This window comes from Mobula hypostoma, chromosome 2 (assembly GCF_963921235.1).
Source record: "Mobula hypostoma chromosome 2, sMobHyp1.1, whole genome shotgun sequence".
Lineage (NCBI taxonomy): Eukaryota > Metazoa > Chordata > Chondrichthyes > Myliobatiformes > Myliobatidae > Mobula > Mobula hypostoma.
The window spans coordinates 90,653,790-90,673,215 of NC_086098.1; the positions used below are offsets into that span (position 1 = coordinate 90,653,790).

A 19,426-nucleotide genomic window follows, 5' to 3' on the forward strand; every position below is an offset into this window, starting at 1 on the left:
AGTGATGCCATCGAATTTCTGTACGGTCCATAAACTCATGAACAGTATATCTCTATTCCTCTTTTCTGCTATTTATTTATTTTATTCTTTATTGTAGCTTACTATAAATTTTAATGTAGCTGTCCCAGTGTAGAGTGCCCTCCTGCTTCAAATTATCCACCTTTGTCCCTGTACCAAAAAAGACCAAGGTAAAATGCCTGAACAACTGGTGTCCTGTCGCACTCACCTCAATAATAAGCAAATGCTTTGAGAGGCTGGTCAAGGATTACATCTGCAGCATGCTGCCACCCAAACTGGACCCCCTACAATTCGCCTACTGACACAACCAACCGATAGACGATGCAATAGCTACTGCTCTATATACTGTCCTTGCACATCTGGAGAAGGATGCTTATGTGAGAAAGCTGTTCTTGGACTACAGTTCAGCATTCAACACCAAAATTCCATCCAGACTCGACAGGAAGCTCAGAGACCTCGGTCTTGACCCTGCCTTGTGCAGCTGGATCCTGGATGTCCTGTCAGATCGCCAGCGGGTAGTAAGAGTGGGGCTCCCTCACCTCCACCTCTCTGATTCTCAACACTGGAGCCCCACAGGGCTGCGTACCAAGTCCCCTCCTTACTCCCGGTATACCCATGACTGTGTCATCACCCACATCTCTAATCTGCTAATTACATTTGCTGACGACACTGCATTGATTGGCCTAATGTCAAACAATAACGAAGTGGTCTACCGTGAAGAAGTCACCTCTCTGACACAAGAGAACAACCTCTCCCTCAATGTCACAAAAACAAAGGAGCTGGTTGTGGTTTACAGGAGGAATAAAGACGGGCTAACCCCTATTGACATCAATGGACCTGGGGTTGAGATGGTAAACAGCTTTAAATTCCTCAGCATCCACATCTCCAAGGACCTCATGTGGTCTGTACACACCTGCTGTGTGATGAAAAAGGCACAATAGTGCCTCTTTCACTTCAGATGGTTGAGGAAGTTTGGTATGGGCCCCCAAATCCTAAGAATTTTCTACAGGGGCACAATTGAGAGCATCCTGACTGGCTGCATCACTGCCTGGTATGGAAACTGAACCTCCCTTAATCGCAGGACTCTGCAGAGAGTGGTGCAGACAGCCCAGTGAATCTGTAGTTGTGAACTTCCCATGATTCAGGACATTTACAAAGGCAGTTGTGTGAAAAGGGCCCAAAGGATCATTGGGTATCTGAGTCACCCCAACCACAGTCTATTCCAGCTGCTGCCATCTGGGAAACGGCTACCACAGCATTAAAAAGCCATGATTTACAGGCTCTGGGACAGCTTCTTCCACCAGGCCATCAAACTGATTAACTCGCGCTGGTTTAACTGTACTTCTATGTTACATTGACAGTTCTATTTATTATGAATTATTATAAATTGCTATGATTGCACATTTACACAGAGATGTAACGTAAAGATTTTTACTCTTCATGTATGTGAAGGATGTAAGAAATAAAGTCAATTCAATTACAGTAATTTTTTTTTCTATCTTGCACTGTTCTGCTGCCACAAAAATAACCAATTTCACAACATATGGCAGTGATAATAAACCTGATTCTAATTCATTTGTTCATAGCCAATCAGTTGCTTGGTGAGTAATTAATGTTTGACTGCCTACTTGCAAGAAGATAGAAGCAGTAGCTTATTCAGCTTATGTGCCTTGCTTCAGAGCCCCTGTTACCTGCCCTTAATAAATATATATATATATCTTGGCCCTGAAAATTTATTTTGGTTTGGTATTCATGACTTTTTGATGAATTCTAATTGTAGCACTCTAGGTCAGAAGGTAGCAACCTTGATGTGCCTTTTATGCAAAAATATAAACCAGTACCAGTTAATGTAATACTAACCGTCAATGGGGTATGTTAAAACTGAGGTTCTATTTATTGCAACTTTATAAGCTCAGCTGAAAAATTGATTCATTTTAACTTCATAATTTAAAATGATGCGAAAAAGTTTAGTATGGAGCGGGAAAGGGTATGGTAAATTGTTAAATCAGTTTGTTAATTGTCACATTTATGAAGTAAAGTGAAAAGCTTGTCAGATCATTACAACATGAGGTAATACAAGTAAAATCATATCAGAACGCAGAATAAAGCGTTACAGTGCAGTACACTGCAGATAGACGATAATGTGCAGGGTTATAATGAGTGAGATTGAGGTCAAGAGTTATCTTGTCATACTAAGGAACCATTCAATGGTCATATAATAGTGAGATAGAAGCTGTACCTGAGCCTTGTGGTACATACTTACAGGCTTTTATAGCTTCTTCCCTATGTGTGGGGGAAGAAAAGAAAATATCAGGGGTGGGTAGGTTACAGTTAGCCTCTACACGCTGTCCCTCCCATCGCCCCTTTCCTTTAGTGTGGCAACCAAAGTTTGAAATAAAATTTATTGTCAGAGTACATACATGTCACCACGTACAACCCTAAGATTGTTTTAGCAAATCTATAGAACAGTAACTGTAAACAGGATCAATGGACAGCAATCTGTGCAAGATGCAAACTTAAATAAATTACGAGCATGAAATAACAAGATAGGGAATCCTTAAAGTGAGATCATTGGTTGTGGGAACACCAGAAGGAAAGTGAATGTAGTTATCCTCTTTTGTTCAAGAGCCCGATGGTTGAGGGGTAGTAACTGTTCTTGAATGTGGTGGTGCAAGTCATGGGGTACTGTCACTTTTGCTTTTTTATGGCAGTGTTTCATGTAAATGTGCTCAGTGGTTGGAATGGTTTGCTCATGATGAACTAGGCCGAATCCATGACTGTTTGTAGGATTTTCTGCTTAAAGGCATTGGTGTTCCTATACCAGGCTATAATGCAGCCAGTTAACATTTATAGAAGTTCGCCAAGGTTTTTGATAACATGCTGTATCACCGCAGACTCCTGAGGAAGTAGAAGTGCTGTTGTACTTTCTTTACAATGGATTCAGGACAGGTCCTCTGAGATAGTGACACCCAGGAATTTAAAATTCATGACCACTCTATCTCTGATCCTCCAATGTTTACTGGCTCATGAACCTCTGGTTTCCCTCTCTTGAAGTGTACCAGCATCACGCACAATACTCCAGGTCTGAACCAAACAGTATTTTATGTCTTTAAGTCCTACTGTTACTCTGTGCAGATCCTGTCTTTTCATTATATCTTTTATACTGCTCATTGTCTAAAACTGGTTGGATTCAGCATTAAAGCATCATATACTGAAGACTAGTTCTCCTTAGTTTGAAGATTGGTGTATTTTTGTCATATGTACCAATGTACAGTGAAAAGCTTCCCTTACAAACTGTTCACTGTTCATACAGATCATATCATTACACAGTGCATTGAGGTGGAACAAGGTAACCAAATAACTATGTCAGATAAAGATATTCTAAATGTATATACAGAAATTTATTTTGTAATTTCCTTCTTTTTCCTATCTCAAATGATTTTTTTTATTTTTCTGATAAAATATTGAACCATAGTGTACAGCACAGAAGCGGGTCTTTTGGGTCATCTTGTTCATGCTGTCCGTAAATTTGCCACCTTCTCAGTCTTTCCAGTGTTTATCTTTGTATATTAGTTTTGAAACGATATACTTCATTGGCTTTCCCCAAGTGTCTTGGTTGACCTGTGTTATTGTCTCACAGTTTAGCAACGCGGTGTATAAAAACGTTCTGAGCTGAATGATGCAGAGCTAAGTCTGAATCAGGAGCAATGCTGTTAGATGCCGTAATTCAATAAAATTGGCCCACTGCATTAAGTCATGAGACTGTTGCTTCTGATGTTAATAAAGCTCCTGTCATCTGTTCTTGGTCATTCTCAGGCCCAACATTTCCTTTCTCTTCCATCAAATTTTGTACATTTCCTTTCATTAAATCTTTACCTTCAAATCATTTATCTCTTGAATTTTAACTCTGAATTGCTCAGAACTGTGTCCTTCTGAATCGTGAGTATGTAACAAATATATTTATCATTTTTACTGAGAGTGACAAAAGGAAGTTCTCAGAAATTGACCTGCATAGAGCAGAATTTGAGTGGCATTCTCTATCAAATAGTTGAGACAAACACTGTTTCAGTATTTCACCTTCAGAGGAATAGTGAATAAACAGAAGGAAACAAAAACTGGGGGAGAAAATTCCATGTAATTTATGAAGGATTTCTTCAATAAAAATTTGGCATGGACATGATAGTATTTAATAAGAATATTTATAAATGTAACTTATGCTCTAAAGCAAATCATAATTTTGTGTGATAAGTTGTAAATTGATCTTTTTGTTAGGTTAGTGCTTCAATTTGTCAGTTAGATTGGTGTTTCATTTATTTTTGTGTTAAATTCAGGTCAGATGTGTACGACATTGCAGAAGATGAGTCAAGGTTTCTAGCTCGACTGGATTCTCTCTGGAAGGGATTTATCAATATGCCTAGTGTGGCCAAATTTGTTACCAAAGCTTATCCTGTCTCTGGCTCATCGGATCACCTAACAGAGGTACTATTCCTATTTTATGTCTTTTTAAATAGCAGGTTTATTGCTTTGCAGCATTTTAAAGTATTGACATATACTTACCTGTCTGTGTAATTTTATTGCAGAAAAATATAATGCAGGAAACAGTACTTACCTTGAGTTTGCCAGATATTTTCATGATAAAATAATGCTCAAAGTATGTGTCTCATTAAAAGCCGTAATTTTACAATTGTTGGTTTTGCATATGCAGGGGAGTGCTGGGTGTGGCAAATGGAAAGATGCTGGAACAGCAAATTGAGCATATAGAATGTTGCAGCTTTCAATAATCAATTAGCACAATTTCATTAACCATTGATAGATTTCTCACTACCACTAGTGTTAAATCTGCAGAGTCTACTAGAAAGGAATTGTCAGAGAGAATTGATACCCTTGCCATTTTCTCCGTCTCCTGCTTTCCAAACTAATTGGTCTCAGTCTCAATCACTTTGGTTTTGGGTCAAACTAAGATAAAGAAACTGCTGGTTTGAAAAAGTAGTTGGAAAACCTTTTCATTGATCGCTCCACACAGAACATTAAGGAAAAAAAATGGAAAAACATTATATTGTAATTTTAAAATAATTGGTTTGGAGAGCCTGGAGAAAGAAAGAAGAATTGAGAAATGTACCAGGTGGATTAAGTTTCTGTCCAATATATTCCCCATTGCTGCTTAGGAGTGGCATGGTTAGCATAGCAGTTATTGTAACCCTATTATAGTGCCAGCAATCTGGGTTCAATTCCACCGTTGTTTGCAAGGAGTTTGCATTCTCCCTGTGATGCGTGGGTTTCTTCCGGATGCTCTGGTTTCATCCCACATTTCAAAGATGTATGGGTTAGTATGCAAATTGGTTACATATTATAAATAGGTGACATGGGCTCATTCTGAAAGGGCCTGTTGCCCTACTGTATCTCTCAAATTAAATAAAAATCTGCCCAATTTTCAGTAAAAGTTGCTGCTGAAGGGCTTGTCCAGTGAAAGTATGAAACAATAACTAGGTTACAACTGCAACCATTTTGAAAATAAATACTTTTATTGTATAAGCTGGGGGTTGTTAGTTGTTTGTTCTAGGGACTAAGAGGGAGCAATGGCAGAAGAGGGAAATGATTGGAAAGACAAGCGGAATTAATGAACTTGAAAATTGTTGCATTTTTTTTACATGTGCTCCAATCATTGAACAAAGTTTATTTTCCCCCTCCAAAGGATTTACCAGATACCATACAAGTAGGAGGGAGGATTCCTCCTCAGATGGTTTGGGACTATGTGGACAAGATAAAAGCCTCAGGAACTAAGGTATACTTTGAAAATGCATCAGTTATCCAGAACATGATTCTCTGTAAATATTAATATTGTGTAATAAGAAATAACTGATATTATTAATATCAATCAACATACATCAAAGTTGCTGGTGAACGCAGCAGGCCAAGCAGCATCTATAGGAAGAGGCGCAGTCGACGTTTCAGGCCGAGACCGTTCGTCAGGACTATGATTTTTTAAAATTAAATTTGGAAATGCAATTTTTGGAAATTGTTCCTGCTACAATGCTGACTGTGACAGGAGCTCATGTTTGAAATTTGATCAAGGAGTTCCATATTATATGCACATTTTAGACCATAAGACATAGGAGCAGAATTTGGCCATTTGGCCCATCAAGTCTACTCTGCCATTCAATCGTGACTGAATTATTTTCTCTCTCAACCTCATTCTCCTGCCTTCTCCCTGTTAGTGGCAATGAATTCCACAGATTCACCACCTTCTGGATAAAGAAATTACTCTTCATCTCTGTTCTAAAGGGATGTCCTTGCATTCTGAGGCTTGTGCCCTTAGTTCCCAGGCTCCCCCTATATTGGAAACATCTTTTTTCATTTATTTATTTTAATAGTTAGCAAATTGTATCTGGTATGCTAGTTTTCATACTTCATTTCTTGAGCATTTACTTTTGTGATACGTAAACTGCCATGAACAATAATTTGTTAAATGCTATTTAATTTTCTTGCATTGGAGTTTTCATTTCCATTTCCAATTTACAGACTCAATACCTACATAGGATGTTGAGATGCGACATTAAATTACAAGGCAGTGGTGAATCTAATAAAAAGTGTAAGCATACTATCAACCCAGCAATAAAATGGCAGGGTTAGACTGAGTACTGATCACTGTTCTGTATAATTCCTTAAAAGGACATTGTATGCTGTTGCTGTAGCAAAATCATTAGTAAGAGTATTTACTTATGAATAAAGTGACCACTTTATTAGGTACAGCAGTTGAACCCGGTGTGGTCCCACCTGTTTCAAGGTTTGACGTGATATGCATTCATAGAAACATAGAAAACGTACAGCACAATACAGGCTCTTCGGCCCACAAAGTTGTGCTGAACATGTCCCTACCTTAGAAATCACTAGGCTTACCTATAGCCCTTCATTTTTCTAAGCTCCATGTACCTATCCAAAAGTCTCTTAAAAGACCCTATCTTATCCGTCGCCACCACTGTTGCCGGCAGCCCATTCCACGCACTCATCACTCTAAGTAAAAAAACTTACCCCGACATCTCCTCTGTACCTACTCTCCAGCACATTAAACCTGTGTCCTCTTGTGGCAGCCATTTCAGCCCTGGGAAAGAGCCTCTGACTGCCCACAAGATCAATGTCTCTCATCATCTTATACACCTCTATCAGGTCACCTCTCATCCTTTTGCTCCAAGGAGAAAAGGCCGAGTTCACTCAACCTATTCTCATAAGGCATGCTCCCCCAATCCAGGCAACATCCTTGTAAATCTCTTCACCCTTTCCATGGCTTCCACATCCTTCCTGTAGTGAGGCAACCAGAACTGAGCACAGTACTCTCAAGTGGGGTCTGACCAGGGTCCTATATAGCTGCAACATTACCTCTTGGCTCCTGAATTCAATTCCACAATTGATGAAGGCCAATACACCGTATGCCTTCTCAACCACAGAGTCAACCTGCGCAGCTGCTTTGAGTGTCCTATGGACTCGGATCCCAAGATCCCTCTGATCCTCCACACTGCCAAGAGACTTACCATTAATACTATATTCTGCCATCCTATTTGACCTACCAAAATGAACCACTTCACACTTATCTGGGTTGAACTCCATCTGCCACTTTTCAGCCCAGTTTTGCAAATTATCAATGTCCCACTGTAACCTCTGACAGCCCTCCACACTATCCACAACACCCCCAACCTTTGTGTCATCAGCACCCTCCACTTCCTCATCCAAGTCATTTATAAAAATCACAAAGAGTAGGAGTCCCAGAACAGATCCCTGAGGCACTTCACTGGTGACCGACCTCCATGCAGAATATGACCCGTCTACAACCACTCTTTGCCTTCTGTAAGCAAGCCAGTTCTGGATCCACAAAGCAATGTCCCCTTGGATCCCTTGCCTCCTTACTTTCTCAATAAGCCTTGCATCGGGCACCTTATCAAATGCCTTGCTGAAATCCATATACACTTCACCTACTGCTCTTCCTTCATCAATGTGTTTAGTCACATCCTCAAAAAATTCAATCAGGCTCGTAAGGCACAACCTGCCCTTGACAAAGCCATGCTGACTATTCCGAATCATATTATACCTCTCCAAATGTTCATAAATCCTGCCTCTCAGCATCTTCTCCATCAGCTTACCAACCACAGAGGTAAGACTCACTGGTCTATAATTTCCTGGTAGGGTAGGGTCCTATTCTTTCACGTCTTATCCTCTTGCTCTTCACATACTTGTAGAATGCCTTGGGGTTTTTCTTAATCCTGACCGCCAAGGCCTTCTTGTGGCCCCTTCTGGCTCTCCTAATTTCCTTCTTAAGCTCCTTCCTATAATTTCCTCTATTCCCTTTCTTGAATAAAGGAACAACATCCACAACCCTCCAATCCTCCGGAATCTCTCCCGTCCCCATTGATGATGCAAAGATCATCGCCAGAGGCTCAGCAATCTCCTCCCTCGCCTCCCACAGTAGCCTGGGGTACATCTCATCCGGTCCCAGTGGCTTATCCAACTTGATGTTTTCCAAAAGCTCCAGCACATCCTCTTAATATCTACATGCTCAAGCTTTTCAGTCTGTTGCAAGTCAGCACTACAATCACCAATATCCTTTTCCATAATGAATACTGAAGTAAAGTATTCATTAAGTACCTCTGCTATTTCCTCTGGTTCCATACATACTTTCCCACTGTCACACTTGATAGGTCCTATTCTTTCACATCTTATCCTCTTGCTCTTCACATACTTGTAGAATGCCTTGGGGTTTTTCTTAATCCTGCCCGCCAAGGCCATCTCATGGCCCCTTCTGGCTCTCCTAATTTCCTGCTTAAGCTCCTTCCTATTAGCCTTATAATCTTCTAGATCGCTAGCATTACCTTGCTCTCTGAACCTTTTGTAAGCTTTTCTTTTCTTCTTGACTAGATTTATTACAGCCTTTGTAGACCACTGTTCCTGTACCCTACCATAACTTCCTTGTCTCATTGGAACGTACCTATGCAGAAGTCCACACAAGTATCCCCTGAACATTTGCTACATTTCTTCTGTACTTTTCCCTGAGAACATCTGTTCCCAATTTAAGCTTCCAATTTCCTGCCTGATAGCCTCATAATTCCCCTTACTCCAATTAAATGCTTTTCTAACTTGTCTGTCCTATCTTTCTCCAATGCTGTTGTAAAGGAGATAGAATTATGATTACTATCTCCAAAATGCTCTCCCACTGAGAGATCTGACACCTGACCAGGTTCATTTCCCAATACCAAATCAAGTACAGTCTCTCCTCTTGTAGGCTTATCTACATATTGTGTCAAGAAACCTTCCTGAACACACCTAACAAACCTCACCCCATCTAAACCCCTTGCTGTAGGGAGATGCCAGTCAATATTTGGGAAATTAAAATCTCCCATCACGACAACTCTGTTATTATTACACCTCTCCAGGATCTGTTTCCCTATCTGCTCCTTGATTTCCCTGTTACTATTGGGCGGCCTATAAAAAAACCCAGTAAAGTTATTGACCCCTCCCTTCCTAACCTCCAGCCACAGAGACTCCGTAGACAATCCCTCCATGGTGTCCACCTTTTCTGCAGCCGTGATCAACAGTGCCACGCCCCCACCTCTTTTGCCTCGCTCCCTGTCCTTTCTGAAACATCTCAAACCCGGCACTTGAAGTAACCATTCCTGCCCCTGAGCCATCCAAGTCTCTGTAATGGCCACCACATCATATCTCCAAGTACTGATTCACGCTCTAAGCTCATCCGCTTTGTTCACAACACTCCTTGCGTTAAAATAGGCGCTTCTCAAACCTTCGGTCTGAACGCGTCCCTTCTCTATCACCTGCCTATCCACCCTCTCGCACTGTCTTCAAGCTTTCTCTACTTGTGAGCCAACCTCCTCTTCTGCAGTCTCTTCAGTTCGGTTCCCACCCCCCCAACAATTCTAGTTTAAACTCTCGCCAATAGCCTTAGCAAACCTCCCCGCCAGGATATTGGTTCCCCTGGGATTCAAGTGCAACCTGTCCTTTTTGTACAGGTCACACCTGCCCCAAAAGAGGTTCCAATGATCCAGAAATCTGAATCCTTGCCCCCTGCTCCAATCCCTCAGCCACTCACTTATCCTCCACCTCATTCTATTCCTATTCTCACTGTCGCGTGGCACAGGCAGTAATCCCGAGATTACTACCTTTGCAGTCCTGCTTCTCAACTTCCTTCCTAACTCCCTGTACTCTTTTTTTTCAGGACTTCTTCCCTTTTCCTACCTATGTCATTGGTACCAATATGTACCACGACTTCTGGCTGTTCTCCCTCCCACTGCAGGATGTCTTTGACGCAATCCGAAACATCCCGGAAACTGCCATCCAAGTTTCTTTCCTGCGTCCACAGAATTGCCTGACTGACCCCCTAACTATAGGGTCCCCTATCACTACTGCCTTCCTCTTCCTTTCCCTACCCTTCTGAGCCACAGGGCAGACTCTGTGCCAAAGGCACAGCCACAGCCACTGTTGCTTCTCCCAGGTAGGCTGTCTTCCCCCTCCCTACCCCACCAACAGTACTCAAACAGGGGTAATTATTGTCAAGGAGTACAGCTGCAGAGGTACTCTGTAGTACCTGACTCTTCCCCTTCTCCCTCCTGAGTGTGACCCACTTGTCTGTCTCCTGTGGCACCGGTTTGACCACCTGCCTCTCACTCCCTTCTGTCACCTCCTCGCTCTCCCTGACCAGGCAAAGGTCATCGAGCTGCATCTCCAGTTCCCTAACTCAGTCTCTTAGGATCTGCAGCTCGACACACCTGGTGCAGATATGGCCGTCCAGGAGGCTGGGAGACTCCAGGACCTCCCACATCTGACACCGAGCACAGTAAACGAGCCTCACACACATATTTCCTCCTTTTTCCCCCAAATAACACCAGTAAACCTACCTCGCCTTGTGCCGTTACTGCCTGAGCCCATCGAGCCAAGGCCCTATCACTCTGCCGCCTCTCAACACTGCCCGCTGGATATGGCGGTCTCCTTTTTAAACCTTTTGCGCTTTACTGGCTGACGTCACATGCCTGCGCAGTCTTGCCTCTCTTTTACCCCGAGTGGTAAAATCTGCCTTGGCTCCGAAAATCAGCCGTTCACTCGCAGCCTTCTTGCTCCAAATCAAAAATTCAGGGATGCTCTTCTGCACACTGTTGTTGTAAGGCATGTTTATATGAGTTACTGTCATCTTGAACCAGTCTGGTCATTCTCCTCCAATCTCTCATTAATTTTCACCCACAGAACTAATGCTCACTGGATGTGGTTTGCTTTTCACACCATTCTCTGTAAACTCTAGAGGCAGTAGCGTGTGAAAATCCCAAGAAATCAGCAGTTTCGGAGATACTCAAACCACCATCTTGACCCTTGCAAGTTTGCTCTTGTGTATCTTCTGATGGCTACTGTGGGCACCAGAGGTACAGAATGGGATACCAATCTGTATTTTATCTTCCGTAGAAACAAAATTTCATGGCATCAGGTTGGAGTGAACATTGACTTCTCAAACTTCCGCTAATGCCCCACCTCCCCCTCGTACTCCATCCGTTATTTATTTATATACACATATTCTTTTTCTCTCTCTCTCTCCTTTTTCTCCCTCTGACTATACCCCTTGCCCATCCTCTGGGTTTCCCCCCCCCTCCCCCTTTTCCTTCTCCCGGGGCCTCCTGTCCCATGATCCTCTCGTATCCCTTTTGCCAATCACCTGTCCAGCTCTTGGCTCCATCCCTCCCCCTCCTGTCTTCTACTATCATTTTGGATCTCCCCCTCCCCCTCCCACTTTCAAATCTCTTACTACCTCTTCCTTCAGTTAGTCCTGACGAAGGGTCTCGGCCCGAAATGTCGACTGTACCTCTTCCTAGAGATCACTTTTCTTTCTCTGATCTACGTCAGGGTGGAGTCTACATAGCACCCACACCAGGACTACCAGATTTAAAAATAGTTACTTTCCACAAGTAGTAAGCCTGATCAACACCTCCACCCACTAACCCACCACACAACACCCTCACCACCACTGCTTTATCATTTCCTGTCAGAGTTACATTATGTACAGACACTCCTGTGCCTAGTGTCACTGTATGGATATACAATGAACTTGTGTATATAAGCTATCTGATGTATTTATTGTATTTTTTACTTATTGTATTCTGTATCTTACTGTTATTTTTGTGCTGCATCAGATCCGGAGAAGCAATTATTTCATTTTCTTTTAACTTGTGTATTGGAAATGATATTAAACAATCTTGAATATTTTTCTTCTATTGCAATGAACTGACATTTTCAGTTTGGAATTTTAGATTTTCATCAGTTTTTTCGAATTATGTTGTTTCTTGAAATTGGAATCCTGCCAGTATGTGCATAATAATTGAAGGAACTGCCACTGTCTAATCAGTCTCATTGATTTAGAATGACTGAATTGGATTCCGGAAATTTAACAAACTTTATGTTTCACAATACACTTCTCTGGGAAGATTGCAAATGATTTAAAATTACTGGCTTATTGAGATGTATGCTTAACACAAAGCACAGTTCCCCATTGTTTGAATATAGATTCATTCCTTCATTTAGTTGCAGAAGCCATTATTCAAGTGAGTACTTCAGCGAGGATGTCTGAATCTGTAGGTGTTCTTTCAGATGCATGTACTTGGCATTTATTTGCAGTTGTCTTTTGGATAAAAAGTGACAAGACATCACAAAGACTAGACGATTAAAACTTTTGTTGATTTCTTATAAAGATCATTTTGCAGGAAATTAATGAAAGTCAGTTAGAATTCAAAGGGACATGAAGCATTATAAGCTCTTAAGCCCTACCATTTCACGGCAACCACAGTGCCTACCCAGTCAGTCCTAATTTCCTGCATTCAGCCTATTTCCCTCCATATACCTATCCGTGTGCTGCTTAAATAATACTAATGTCCCTGGCTCAACCACTTCCTCTAGCAACTCATTCTATATACTTACCACCCTCTGCATTGACAAAGTTGCCCCTCTGGTCCCCTCTCACCCTAAACTTGTGCTCTCCAGGTTTGGACTGTCCTACTCTGGAGAAAAGACATCCACCTTATCTATGTTGGACATACAGTTGCAAGAAAAAGTTTGTTAACCTAGTTTTCTGCATTAATAACTCAAAAAATATGGTCTGATCTTCAAATAAGTCACAATAATAGACAAATACAACCTGCCTTACAAGTAACACATAAACAATTGTACTTTTTCTTGTCAATACTGAGTACACCATTAAAACAAACACAGTCTAGTTTCAAAAAAGTATGTAAACCTCTTTGGTAATACCTTATCCAAAAGCAATTTGGAAACAGGTGTTCTAGTCATTGAGATGAGCTTGGAGGTGTGGGTTGTAGAGGTGCCCTGCCTTATAAAAGGACACACAAAGTTAGGTTACTGACAGCCTTCTCCTCTCAAGGAAGACCTGTATGTGCACCATGCCTTGATCAAAACAACTTTCAGAGGACCTTAGAAGAAAAATTGTAGAGATGCACAAAGCTGGAAAAAGCTGCAAAAGCATTTCTAGTGTTCATCAGTTTACAGTAAGAGAAATTGTCTACAAGTGGATGAAATTTGTTACTGTTACTACTCTCCCTAGAAGTGAGCGTCCTGCAAAGATCACACCAGGAGCACAACATGCAATGATGGAGATGAAAAAGAACCCTAAAGTAACAGGAAAAGATCTGCAGAGGTCTCTAGAACTTGCTAAAGTCTATGTTCAAGTGTCCACTATAAGAAAAATACTGAACAAGAATGGTGTTCACATTTGGACACCATAGAGGAAACCACTGCTCTCCAAAAAACATTGCCATGTATCTCAAATTTGCAAAAGATCATCTGGATGTTCCATGACGCTTCTGCAACAATGTTCTGTAGACAGATCAGACAAAAGTTGAAATCTTTGGCAGAAATGCACACCACTATGTTGGGAGGGAAAAAAAAAAGTACTGAACACCAACACCAAAACCTCATCTGAACTGTGAAGCAATATAGAAGGAGCATCATGGTTTGAGACTGCTTTGCTGCCTCAGGGCGTGGACAGCTTGCAGTCATTGAGGGAACAATGAATTCAAAATTGTATCAAGACATTTTACAGGAGAATATCAGGGAAGCAGTCTGTCACCCGAAGCTTAATAGAATTTGGGTGATGCAACAAGACAATGATCTAAGACGCGAGTAAATCAGCAACAGAATGGTTTAAAAAAGGAGAAAATTTGTGTTTTGGAATGGCTAAGACAGAGTTTAGACCTCAACACAATTGAGATGCTGTGACATGACCTGTAGGGGACTTTCATGCAAGGTATCCCAGAAATATTGATGCACTGAAACAGTTTTATACGGAGGATTGGTCAAAAAGCCCTCCTCGCCATTGTGCAAGTCAACAACTACAGGAAATGTTTGCTGGAGGTTACTGTTGCTAAAGGAGGTTCGAGCAGTTATTAAATACAAGGGTTTACATTCCTTCACTGTTGCTAAAGGAGGTTCTAGCAGTTACTAAATACAAGGGTTCACATTCCTTTTCCAGCCTGGACTGTGAATGATTAAACAACGTGTTCAATAAAGAGATGAAAAGTACAACTGCTTGTGTGTTATTAGTTTAGGCAGATTGTGTTTGTCCATTATTGTGACTTGGATGAAGATGAGATCTCATTCTATGAGTAATTAATGCAGAAAACCAGGTAATTTTTATTCTTTGGAACGTAGAAGGTTGAGGGAGGACTTGATAGAGGTATTTAAAATTATGAGGGGGATAGATAGAGTTGACGTGGATAGGCTTTTTCCCATTGAGAGTGGGGGAGATTCAAACAAGAGGACATGAGTTGAGAGTTAAAGGGCAAAAGTTTAGGGATAACATGAGGGGGACCTTCTTTACTGAGAGAGTGGTAGCTGTGTGGAACGAGCTTCCAACAGAAGTGGTTGAGGCAGGTTTGATGTTGTTTAAAGTTAAAATGGGCAGCTATATGGATGGGAAAGGAATGGAGGGTTATGGGCTGAGTGCAGGTCGGTGGGACTAGGTGAGAGTAAGAGTTTGGTATGGACTAGAAGGGCCGAGATGGCCTGATTCCGTGCTGTAATTGTTTTATAGTTATATAATTGCAAAGGGTTCACAAACTTTTTTTGCAACTGTAATTTTAAAGACTTCTTCAAGTTGCCCCCTCATTCTCCTATGTTTAAAACCTAGCATTGCCAATCTCTCCCTATAACTCAGGCCTTCTAGTCTTGACAATGTCCTTGTAAGTCTTTGCTACACTCATTCCAGTCTTTCCAGAGACATTTCACTCTTGTCTTTTCTATATTAGGGCAACTAAAACTGTACACAGCCTCAGCAATGGTTGCAACATTAAGTCCCATTTCTTATATACTTGTTAATATCTCAATTTCTATACCTATCCTAGCTACTCTTAAACAGTAGAACAGCACTTCCAGTCTCCGGTTACTTCATCAGTGGCTCTGATGAAGTCTCTACAAGAGCCTCTACAATTTCTTCTCAAGCTTCCCACATTGAGGATGCACTTCATCAGGCCCTGAGGATTTATCCACCTCAATGCACTGAAACGCTGCATGTACCACCTCCTTGGTAATGTACCATAAATGTCCTCCTATACATCCCCACCTGTCTTAAGTAGCCATGACTTTCTTAACACTGAGGAGGAATATTAAAAATCCCACCTACCTTGTGCGGTGTAAGACATAGGCAGCCCTTCTGATCTCACAGGGGGCCTACACCTGGCTCCCTGGGATTGTTGTCAGAAGTCCACTAATACTCACCTAAGCTGGATGTAAATGCATTATCTCAGTGGTCTTCTGAATCAAAAGGTCCGGTAGCATGGTCTTGTCAGCTGGAAAGCTTCTATTGATTATGGGCCTAGTGTTCCTATGTCTTTCAGTCTTATCGAGTGCTACTTAAAATAGATTGAAAATCATCAAAATGTTTAAGTGCAATAAAATTTACATTACACAGAAACTTTTATAAATATTTAAAACTATTAAGTAACTTAATTTTCATGTTACCTTGTAACCTCTAAATCTGTAATCACCATTAAAAATCACTGGAGCCCGCAAATCCTGTGAGTGTTTGATCTGGAGCAGAACCCAAGAGCTGAGCACCACTGTAAAGATGGAATTACATTCAGACTGTAATCCACAATTGGATTCCGTGTAGTGCCCAACACAGCCACCATAGAATTAGGAATGGGTTCTAATTTTTATGTGTGTTTTTGTCCAAAACTAGAAACTGCTCAATCACTTGATCCAGTAACCGTACCTCCACAGTATCCTCATGAACATTTATTTATTCACTTCTTTTCAGATGTGGTTACCACATTTTATAGCACCTTGTTCACTTCAAAACACTTTGATATTCTGGAGATAATGGAAGGTGTATTGAGCAACTCTCTAGAACACTATAGAGGATATAGAGTTCATCTGATGCTAAAAAGAATCCTATTGACATTCTGACCCTGACAGTTGAAGTGAAATATATTTCTACTTAGTCATCAGTATTCTTTCCTATTCTAGGAGTTGCTTTGTCCCACAGGAATATATCTTAATATTTCTATTATATAAAAGCAATTAGCAGGTTAATTTGCCCATTCCACAAATGCTGGAGTGTTAAGAAAATTGTAAAATAACTTTTTTGGTTGTGCACTAAATAAATTCTTTGGTTCGATAACAGTCACTCTGTTAAGCTGATCCAAGAGGCAGGATTGTACTGAGTTTTGCAAGTAGAACAACTGCCATTCATTTAAAAATTTGTTTTGTCCCAGATTTTTATGAAAAGTTGAATTTGGCTGTTTGGTTGTTCACTTTGGCCCCTCCCTGGATCATGAATACCTGCTATATAGGTACCCCATCCAAACCAACAAGCTTTCACAAATGAGAATAAATGTTGATAAATAATCTATCTACATAGCAGGTTAAATAGGTTAAAATAGCAGGTTGCATTCAGTGGCCACTTTATTAGGTACATGTGGTCGTTAATGCAAACATCTGATCAGCCAATCATGTGGCGGCAATGAAAAGCATAAAAGCATGCTGACATGTTCAAGAGGTTCAGTTGTTGTTCAGACCAAACATCAGCATGGGGAAGAAATGTGATCTAAGTGACTTTGACCATGGAATGATTGCTGGTGCCAGACAGGGTGGTTTGAGTAACTCTGAAACTGCTGATTTCCTGGGGTTTTCACACACTGCTGTCTCTAGAGTTTACAGAGAATGGTGTAAAAAAATAAAGAAATATCCAGGTTAGTGGCAGTTTTGTGGGCAAAAATGCCCTGTTATTATGAGAGGTCAGAGGAGAATGGCCAAACTGATTAAAACTGACAAGGTGGTGACAATAACTGAAAAACAACAGTGATGAGCAGAAGAGCATCTCTGAACACATAACACATTGAACCCTGAAGAGGATAGGCTACAGTTGTAGAAGACCACAAACAAATCTAATGAAGTGGTCACTGAGTATATGTTCTGAAGAGATAATGCTACTTGATTATTGCAGGGACTAGTGCAATGATACTCGATTATTAAACAATGTAGCATCTGTTGATACTTCAAGTCCATTGAAACCAGTCATTCAGTGTGTTACAGGGGTTCCCAGCCTGGGGTCCACAGATCCCTTGCTTAATGGCATTGGTCCATGGCATAAACAAAAGGTTTGGGAACCCCTGCCACGTGACATCCATAACTTTATGACTTAGATAAGAGGATTATCAAGTGTACTTTTTCCAACAGGAATAAAAGTTTATTACTGAGAATGTCTGAAGGCAACGGCTGTCACTTCTCTAGATAAAATAACCATAGATTTATGAAAGGGGCCATTCAATAGATGGCTAACAGAACAAATGAGCGAATAAAATAATAGCAAATATTCTCAAAATACTGGACATACTGTAAATGGTGGGAAGAAAATACTACCAGCAAAGAGCAAGCTCTTCTGTACCTGATGGAAGGGTCTCAACCTGAAACATCAGCTCTTTATTCCTCCCATAAATGTTGCCTGACCTTCTGAGTTTGTCCAGAATTTTGTGTGTGTTACTGTGAATTTCCAGCATCTACAGAATCTTTTGTGTTTATGAGCAAGTTCTTATGATTCCTTTTTTTAAACTTTGTAGTTTAGAGATGCAGAGAACCATCAGGGGTCAAAACTACACAAAATATCCCTGACATGAATGTAGAGTACTTTTAATATCATAATTACCTAATTACCTAATGGGAGAATTGTATTAAACATTTGTAGAAGAGGGGAAAAAAGGTGCTGGAAAAAGGCCATGAACGTCACCCACCCTGCTCATGGACTCTTTGTCCCATTTACATCAGCAAGAAGCCTACGTAGCATCCAAGCCAGGACCACCTGACTCAAAAACAATTCCTTTTTCAATCTTTTTATTACTTTCATAATAATAAACATAACATAGTATTGATACAAAGTTATTGGGAATTCATTGTTATAATTGACATAGTTAAATATAAACCCAGTTGACACTTGAATGTTAAAACTCCCAATCATACATGATACAGATGAACAATATAAAACAAAGAAAAATATCTAAAAAAAATCATGAAAAAGGAAAAAAAAATATAACCCCCCTCAAAAAAAAACTAACCTAAACAGTGTTAATCAACTAAACTACAAAAATAAGACATAGGCTGTTATGATAAAGAAAAAGGAAGCATTAGTGTCGATGACTCCGTTCCTCAACAAATATTACAGAGAAATAGAATAAGTTTGGAAAAGGTCAAATTACATCATATGAAAATGTTGAATAAATGGCCTCCAAGCCTTTTCGATTTAATAGAGGGATCATAAACAACGCTTCTAATTTTTTCCAAATTTAAACACAACATAGTTTGAGAGAACCAATGAAATGTGGTAGGAGGATTAATCTCTTTCCAATTCAGCAAATAGATCTTCTAGCCATTAATGTAAGAAATGCAATCATCCGACGAACTGAAGTAGTTAAATGACTTGATTCTATCATTGGTAACCCAAAAATGGCAGTAATTGGGTGAGGTTGTAAATCAATATTCAAAACAGTTGAGATAATATCAAAAATATCTTTCCAATATTTTTTTAACAAAGGATATGACCAAAACGTATGAGTTAAAGAAGCTATCTGGGAGTGACATCTATCACATATAGGATTTATATAAGAGTAATAACGAGATAATTTATCTTTAGACATGTGAGCCCTGTGCACTACTTTAAACTGTATCAACGCATGTTTAGCACATATAGAGGATAAATTAGCTGTTTGAAGAACTTTTTCCCATTTTTCAATCGGTACAATGATCTTAAGTTCTCTTTCCCAATCAGTCTTAATTTTATTAGATACATCAGGACATACATTCATAATTGTATTATAAATAATTGCTATAACACCTTTCTGAAAAGGATTTAAATCTAAAAATTTTT

The 19,426-nt window shown here is 40.3% G+C and overlaps 1 protein-coding gene across 8 annotated transcripts in view; it reads left to right on the forward strand.

Moving 5' to 3' along the window:
- phf3 (PHD finger protein 3) overlaps positions 1 to 19,426 on the forward strand; it is a 173,912-nt gene that overhangs the window by 112,827 nt on the left and 41,659 nt on the right. For all 8 annotated transcript variants that reach the window (XM_063040252.1, XM_063040224.1, XM_063040260.1 and 5 more), the window contains 2 exons: positions 4,350 to 4,497; positions 5,711 to 5,800. In XM_063040252.1, coding sequence (XP_062896322.1) covers positions 4,350 to 4,497; positions 5,711 to 5,800 — 238 coding nt within the window. The remainder of the gene's footprint in view (positions 1 to 4,349; positions 4,498 to 5,710; positions 5,801 to 19,426) is intronic.